This window comes from Bos grunniens, chromosome 12 (genome assembly GCF_055505025.1).
Source record: "Bos grunniens cultivar Pamir isolate PY7600 chromosome 12, Bosgru_T2T1.0, whole genome shotgun sequence".
In the NCBI taxonomy this organism is placed as follows: domain Eukaryota; kingdom Metazoa; phylum Chordata; class Mammalia; order Artiodactyla; family Bovidae; genus Bos; species Bos grunniens.
Window position 1 is genome coordinate 91616449 of NC_141176.1, and position 8156 is coordinate 91624604.

Below are 8156 nucleotides of genomic sequence, written 5' to 3' on the forward strand. Positions count from 1 at the left end.
TACCTGTGGCGGATTCATTTTGATATTTAGCAAAACTAATACAATTTTGTAAAGTTTAAAAAAAATAAAATAAAATGGGTGATTACAGTTATGCTCTAGCTATTGGTCTTCTAACCTTGTCCATTCAATGTTGAAGTCATTGGCATACATTTTAAGAACTTGGTAAAACTAATCAAATATTTTCTGGCTTTTTAGCCTAAGGGGTAAAGTAAATGTCTTACAAACATTATTCACCACTGCTTCCCTAGTGCACAGAACAGTAGCTAGCACGTGGTGAAGTGTGAAAGTCGCTCAGTCATGTCCCACTCTTTGCGACCCCATGGATATACAGTCCATGGAATTCTCCAGGCCAGAATACTGGAGTGGGTAGCCTTTCCCTTCTCCAGGGGATCTTCCCAACCCAGGGATCGAACCCAGGTCTCCCGCATTGCAGGCAGATTCTTTACCGGCTGAGCCACAAGAGGCGGAAGCAGATGGTAGGCGCTCATTAAATATTATTTTGTTGAATGAAACAATTTTTTTTTGTCTCACGTGTTTTTCAAGTCCATGCCAAAATGAGGGATCGCTACTGAGATGACATCGTGATTTAAAAAACAAAACTAAAACCAAACAGTCCAGCTTGATTATCACTGAAAGGAGTAAATTCTTTCTCACCTTTATCCTTAAATCCAGATGAACACTTCTCAGTTAAAGGCAATAAATGCCTGGATTAAAAGTACCTACCTCTTTCTTAATCACGTACTTTAAAGTTACTTGTATCTTTTCTTATTCAGCGTTCACTAGTCCACATAATATCTTCGTTTCCACATAGCGTCAGAGTACTAAAGTCTTGTGCAGGCTAGTGGCCCATAAATGAAGTTTAAACTCAGCGTCCGCTTTAAACTGGGCCAAAACTGGAAAAGTGTGAATCTCTAAGTGAAATAACAACCGTTTCCCCAAATTTTCGAAGTGAACGTTCTCCTGATGTGGGGGTGGGTTAAGGGGGCTGAGCGTAAAGAAGAAACTCATTTCAAAGTGCTAAGTACTATTCGGGGTTGATCAGCGCAGCAACGGTCCAACGTGAAAACTCGTTTCGAAAGACAAACAGCTCAACGCGGTCTCGCGCTGTTTACGAGACCATCACCTGGCCAGCGCGAGCCGCGCTACGGACAATCGCCCATTTTAAAAACACCGGGCTGGGCTGCAATTCTACTGGTTACAGAGAGGGACTGAAAACTTCCGAGCGGTCTTGGCTGTCACAACGCTGCTTCTGCGGACACTCGGGGCTCCACCAGAGCCTCGCTCCCGGGTCGAGGGGCGGGACCGCGCGGAGCAGCGGGGCACCCGGGAGGGAGGCCAACCCTCCACCACCCATCCACCGGCCGAAGAGGGGACGCAGAGCTGGTATGGGACGCTCGTAGGCTGGGGCCGAGCTACCGGGCAGGGTTAAAGACGGCTACAGGACGTCTGCGCCCAGAGAGAGGACACACGGGACGGAGAGAACGCCTCCGAGCTCCCCTGCCTGCAGCGGCGGCTCGGGCGCAGGCCCCGGGCTCGCGGACAAAGCCTCGGCGTGGTCACGCCCACGGGGCGGGGCCTCGATAGGAAGAGGCGGGCCCGCGCGCGGGCTCGTCGTCTAGGCAACGGGGCTCGCTGAAAGCCCAACTTGAGTTTAGCACCAGGAGGAGAGAGATATGGAGGGAGGGAAGGGCCCGAGACTGAGAGAGAAACCCCCCCGGGACCTCTGACTGAAAGCCGGCCCCACCCCGCTGTGGGTGGTATTTCGAAGTGGGGGCGCGGATATCAAGAGCGTCATCCAGGCCACGGGCGAGAAGAAGGGCCGTCCGGCCTCTCCGGGGGCCCGGCGTGGGTTCACTTCTCGAGCCTCTTTGTCTCCAAGCCGCTTGGCTCCAGCCTCCAGCCGGCGACACAATAAGGGCGGGCGGTGTTGGACCGCGCAAGCGCGCGAGCCGCGGGGGCCGCTGGGAGTGGTGGTCCGACCGCCAGATGGTAGGTCTCCCGCGCGGGCCGGCGGCGCCGTGGCCGCCCTAGTGCGCACGCGCGCCCACTTCCGCCCGACCGGGCCCCGCCCGCCCCGAGAGGACGCGGGTTTCCAGTAGTGAGACCCCGGCGGAGGGGGCGGTACCCGAGCTCACCCACCCCTCCTCGTCCTGATTGGACCATCCAACTGTGCGCGGCAAGTCGATTGGCTCCCGAGGTTGCCAGTCTCTTCCGAGCCGTACTTATATATTTCCCCGCTGCAGAGCGGGCTAGGGGAGTGCGAGGGGCTGGCAGCGGGAGAGAGGTTGCCTGCGGGGCTGGCGGCGGGGCTGCTTCTGCGGGCTCGGCTCCGGCCGTCTGGGGCGGGGCTTCCTGCCGCCCTGCGGCCCCCCCGCCCCAGTGGGAGTGCGGTGCCGCCCGACGCCGCTGTGCCTGCAAGTGCGAAACTCCTAGTAAAGTTTGCGCCCCGCCCGCCGCCCTCTGCCCGCGAGACCCCCGCCCGGGCCGGAGTGACAGACAGAGCCCCACCCCCCGGGCGGCGGGGCTGGCGAGGGGCGTGCGTGCGGCGGGGGCGGGGCCCCCGGGGGAGGGGGCGGTGGCGCCGGGGCGCATGCGCGGTGCCGGGGGGCCGAATGTTTCCCAAGTGTTTGAAACTGGTATTTGGGTTTTCCACGTTGGACAAGTGCGGCGCGGCGGGCGGCGCGCGCCCCTTCCCGCGCTCGCTCGGCCCCGGCCCCGGCCCCGGCGCCGGGGTGCGCGCCCGCACGCCCGCCCGTGCCCGCCCCGCGCCCGAGGCCGCCGAGCGCCGGCCCGGCCCGCCAGGAGCCGGTCCCCGGGCCCAGGCGGCGCGGCTCGCAGATGTAGCGGCGCGGGGCCGGCTGGAGTCGGGGGGGGGGCGCGCCGGCGGGCGGGAGCCTTGCATTTTGCAGCGCCGGGCTCCGAGGGGGCGGGGGCCGGAGGAAGCGGAAAGCCGCGCGGAGTCGCCGGGGACCGCGGTGAACCATGTTGAGCCCTGCCAACGGGGAGCAGATCCACCTGGTGAACTACGTGGAGGACTACCTGGACTCCATCGAGTCTCTGCCTTTTGATCTGCAGAGAAACGTCTCTCTGATGCGGGAGATCGACGCGAAATACCAAGGTACGGCGGGATGGATGGGCGGGGGCGGCTGCTCCATCCCCGCCGGTGGCGGCGCGCCGCGGGGCCGGGCCGTCCTGCTTCCCCTCTTGGAGAGCCGCGAGCCCGCGGCGGGGCCCTTGCCGGGCAGAAACAAAAGGTCTGGGGCGTCTTTGATTTGCCAAGGTCCTTGTGCGCGAAGCCCGGGCACGGAGGAGGAAGGAGGAACGAGAGAGGTCTTGATGCCAGGCTGCGCGAGCAAAGCGCTCTTTGTAGTGAAGTGACGAGGCGGGGTGCTGCGGGGGAGGGGGCGCAGGGGGCGCAGGCCACGGCGCCTGGGGAGGGCTGTGCCGCGGTCGTCAGGCTGAGGGGCGCGGGGACGGGGCTGCGCGCAGGGCTGACGGGAGGGCGCAGAGGGCAAGGGGTCCCCGGAACCACCTCCACCCAGTCCCGAATCTGAGTGTTACGTAAAGTCCGGGGTCCTTACTCCGCGTGGTGCGGCCCCAGTCGCCCCCACCCAGCCCCCGGCCCTCGCACGGCGCCGGACACCGAGTGAGGGGCGCCGCGGCCGGGTGTAGCCTGCGGAGGGCCAGGGCTTTATTCCGTGTGTGCCGTGGGAAGGGAGGGGAGGGAGGATGGGGCGAGGAAGTCGCCCATCCGTGCTGCGCTCGGGGGGCGCAGGCAGGTACCTTCGGTTTGGAGAGGGACCTGGCAGGGGAGGGGATCTGTGCATCGTCCTCTGCAGCCCCCGCCGCCCTGACTGCCCGAGAGACGCAGGGGTCGGGTCCGCGGGGAATTGTCGGCCGCTGGGGAAACTTTGCTGCCCGGTCAGGCACGGCGCTGGGGGCTGTGTCTGTGCCGTGGACAGTCCCTCGGAGTTTACTAATGTTTACAGGGCTGCGCAGCAGGGAAACGGAAGAGCGGGGGGAGGTGGACAGCCAGGAAGAGCCCCACAACGAACCGAGAGTCCGTACGGCAAGGCGCCCCTGCGCGCTCTGCCTAAGGCTCGCCTTCGCGGCGACTTATATAGGCGCCCGATTAGCATATTGCGATCGTTCCGCCTCGGCCTCCTGTGATTGGACTCGGTATCTCCCATGGAATGTCCTTATCAGTCCGTCGCTGAGCCATTGGTTCCTGGGCCGGATGGGGGCGGGCCTTGCACTGTGAGTGGCATGGCTCTGTTTCCGCCGCCTTCTTTTTCCCTTGCGTAGAGGGGCGGGCAGGAGGGAGGAGGTCGAGTCGATTCGAATGTCTTCGGGTCGCCCGGCCTCCGGCCTCACATTGGCCATTGCTACGGCTGGGGCGGGCTGTGTCCTCCCTTCCTGCGTCGTGATTGGTGACCCGCTTGGCCCCCGCCCTCCGGCCCGGCTATCCTTATAGGCAGTGGCTCCAGGGGCGGGGCGCGCCGCCCGCTGGCCGCCTCTCCACTGGTGGGGGTCCGGCTCGGCCCCGCCCCCACCCCGCCCCCCCAAGGACGGGAGCGGGTCATTTCCTCCGCGGAGCAATGGCGGCACCCGGGGGACAGCGGGAGACCGGCGTCCGTGCCGCCGGGCCGGCGAGGGTGCAGTCGGGCCTCCCGCCGGGCCCTTGGGGCCCGCGGGAGCGGCGGCGCCGTGAGTGACCCCGGCCTGGTGGGTGGGTCGGTGCCCCGGGCGCGGAACGCGGGTGGTGTGCGCTGCGCTCGGAGACGGAGATTGAAGACTCTGCCTGTTTACCGTCTCAGAGCCGGGGTGACAGCCGCTTTGCGCGTGTCCGGCTCCACGGGAGAAGACCAGCCCCACCGACACCCCGGCGGGGCCCCGAGGGAGCCTCGTCACCCGGCATATAGTGGTCATAACTCATTCGGTTGGGATTTACTGTAAACGCCGAGATTTGCAGCGCAGTCTAGTCTAGAAATTAAGGCTCCATTCTTAACTTCTCAGTTGCAAGTCAAGCTTTGATTAACAGTATTCGCTTATTTTCAATGGGACATTAATTCATGAGGATGGGTTGTAATTCGTTTGCCAGTGATATTTGAGGTTATTTTCAATTTGAAATATTTTCCAGTTATTTTTAAAATGTTATTTTTTTTTTAAATGCTGATGCACCCCCAAGGAAGAGGGCTTCCTAATAGAACTTTGGTGCCATCCCTATGTAGAATTAAAATACACTTATAATCATCGGACAGATGAGATTAAACTTTGCTGCAGTCTCCATTAATCTTTTAAGATTACTTTCACAGGGTGCTGGTGTGTGGAGCCTTTTTAGAAAAAAGGGTTAGCAGCAGTTGGAGCTGATGGAGCTAAAGAGACCAGGATGCCTCCCTAGTTAGCACCAGGGTTCTTGTTTACAGATATTTGAACTTCAGTGGTTTTGTTGATCAGAGTGCTTTGCTTGGGGCACTGAAGAAACGTATGCTGTTGTGTAGGTAACAGAATTATTTCTTGGTGATTTTCTGATGGGATGTTTGTTTCTTTCCCACAGTAAGGCTTTATAGGGCTGTGAGCTTGGTTGTGATGTGAAAAAAGCTGTATGCTATTAACTTTCAAGTTAGTGATATGATGGAATTGGTGTCTTTCCAATGAAATGCTAACATTGTCTTCAGAAATTTGGGTTACTGATTAAACCAAGTGATACAGTTTTGTAGTGTAATCACTTAAAAATAAATGGCAGAAACTCATATTTTAACACCTATGAGATAGAACTTGGATAAGTTGAACAGAGCTGCTTATGTTCAGGATTACTTACTCCAAGAGCCCCTGAGACTCTGGCATTCCTCCTTTCTAGGAGAAGGCAGTCTGAAGAATATAGCCTGGAAAATAACCTGTGCTTAAGTCGTGTGGGCCTAAGTTCATATGTTTATACCCTGGTGTTAGGTGTGTGCCTTATAACTAATTGGAGATAACATCTGGAAGTGGTCATGTCACGTTTTATACACCCTCTACCCACATCCTCCCCAACTTCCTAGCTGGAGAGTTGAATTGCCTTATCTTAAGAGACTGCAAAGGGTTTTCAGGAGTAAAATCTGATACTGTTTAATGATTACTGTTTAGGGAAAATAAGTCTGGGAATTTCTGTGTATTTAAGTAGAGTTTTGGCAAGAATATTTACTTTCCTTGTTTCAGTCAGATTTATCTAACAGTTTTTATTTCTTGAGAAATTGCCTAGTTCCACTCGCCAAATTACATTTTAAAAGCAGGTATACTGTTTTCTAACCTGTCCAAATAGGTTAACATTTAGTAGGAGGGAGTTTTGTTTGTTTTAAAATCTGTTGTCTTTTATAGATACAAATGTTATTGCTCTAAGCAGTAAAGGGAAAAGTGAAATCTGTTACCTTTGTGTCCAAGCAGGGCTGCCCTTGTCTGGCTCCTCCTTACAGACCATTCTTGTTTTCAGTAACAGGGTGATAACAGAGATACTCCAGTGCATGCTGTGATGCAATGATGTGGCAAGTAAACTGAGGCTGTGGGCCGCTGAGTAGTATTTATATAATCTCTCTAATAGTAGCTTCTAGATGTTGGTGCGCTAAAATAAAGAGACTAACAGCCTTTAAAATGTTCCCAAAATGCTTGGATAAAAACAATGGAAATATAGGACATAATCTTTAATTTTACAGAAAATAAAAGCTTGGGCCTCAATACCTCGCCTAAACTTGAACTCTCCCCCATGGCCGCTTGTCCAGGGAGTTTTGGTTACCCGTGCTCTGAGTGCACACAGAGTCCCTTGGGAAGCTTTGGGGTGCACTTTGATAAATGGGAACCGTGTTAACGTTAGTATTTAGTTCCAGAGACTTTTTTTCTTTTTGTAACAGGGGTAAGAAGCCTGTTAGAAAGGCCTAGGTGTTACAAATTTTTCGTACTAGGAAGCCTTGCGTTGATCGTTTTGGTCCCTGACAGCCACGGTCTTATGGGTTGGAGACTGTGTTTGGCGGGGTCTCACGCTTGTTTTCCCCTTGGCAGAGATCCTGAAGGAACTGGACGAGTACTACGAGAGGTTCAAGCGGGAGGCGGACGGCGCCCAGAAGCGGAGAGCACTGCACTGCATCCAGCGGGCGCTGATCCGCAGCCAGGAGCTGGGCGACGAGAAGATCCAGCTTGTGAGTCAGATGGTGGAGCTGGTGGAGAACCGGGCCCGGCAGGTGGACAGCCACGTGGAGCTGCTGGAGGCCCACCAGGAGGCCGCTGACGCCACGGGCCACAGCAAAGCCGGCCAGGACAAGTCCAAAAACGAGGCGATCGCCCAGGCGGAGAAGCCCAACAACAAGAGGTCCCGGCGGCAGCGCAACAACGAGAACCGGGAGAACGCCGCGAATAATCACGACCACGATGACGTCACCTCGGGCACGCCCAAGGAGAAGAAGGCCAAGGCCTCCAAGAAGAAGAAGCGCTCCAAGGCCAAAGCGGAGAGGGAGGCGTCCCCCGCGGACCTGCCCATCGACCCGAACGAGCCCACGTACTGTCTGTGCAACCAGGTCTCCTACGGGGAGATGATTGGCTGCGACAACGACGAGTGCCCCATCGAGTGGTTCCACTTCTCCTGCGTGGGGCTGAGCCACAAGCCCAAGGGCAAGTGGTACTGCCCCAAGTGCCGGGGCGAGAGCGAGAAGACCATGGACAAGGCCCTGGAGAAGTCCAAACGGGAGCGGGCCTACAACAGGTAGTGGCGGGCCTGCCGGACCCAGGCGGCCGCAAGCCGCGTATTTATTGCGTCGCCACCGGGCGGGCGGGCGCAGGGACGCACCTGTGGACGGAGGAGGAGCTGCCCTCGCTCGGGCGCCGGGCGTCTCTGCTGTCCCGGTGGTGCACCCACCACCCACGGTGGTGCACGTGCTGTCCCACGTGTAAGAGGAAAGTGGTCTGTGGATCAGCGTTTGAGAAACTGCAAATATAGGTTTGAATGAAACACACAAGTCAGTCTCTGATTTTTTTGTTGTTGGGGGTTGGGGCGTCTTGGCAGCAACCTCACGCATTAGATGTGGGAAGAAAAGAGTCCATCTCGCCACTGTTCTATTTGAATAAAAATGTGACTACTTCATGAACACATTGTTTTAAAAAAATTAGCCAAGTTGCTAAAAACACGGCCT

At 57.1% G+C, this 8156-nt stretch overlaps 1 protein-coding gene across 4 annotated transcripts; it reads left to right on the forward strand.

Moving 5' to 3' along the window:
- Positions 1 to 1139: 1139 nt before the first annotated feature.
- ING1 (inhibitor of growth family member 1) lies at positions 1140 to 7982 on the forward strand. 4 transcript variants are annotated; one of them, XM_086330589.1, is made up of 2 exons: positions 1140 to 1989; positions 7033 to 7982. In XM_086330589.1, the coding sequence occupies exon 2, from the start codon at positions 7179 to 7181 to the stop codon at positions 7731 to 7733; it is 555 nt and encodes a 184-aa protein (XP_086186715.1). In that variant the 5' UTR covers positions 1140 to 1989; positions 7033 to 7178; the 3' UTR covers positions 7734 to 7982. The 4 variants fall into 4 exon arrangements, with proteins under 4 accessions (XP_086186715.1, XP_086186713.1, XP_086186714.1 ...); XM_086330587.1 differs by lacking the exon at positions 1140 to 1989 and adding an exon at positions 2751 to 3118; XM_086330588.1 differs by lacking the exon at positions 1140 to 1989 and adding an exon at positions 4300 to 4707.
- The last annotated feature ends 174 nt before the right edge of the window (positions 7983 to 8156 follow it).

Bases quoted from the DNA above. Each gene is read 5' to 3' on its own strand.
- ING1 (XM_086330587.1), top strand. From the start codon at position 2,983: ATGTTGAGCCCTGCCAACGGGGAGCAGATCCACCTGGTGAACTACGTG. The intron at 3,119-7,032 runs GTACGGCGGGAT...TCCCCTTGGCAG, and splicing joins GATCGACGCGAAATACCAAG to AGATCCTGAAGGAACTGGAC.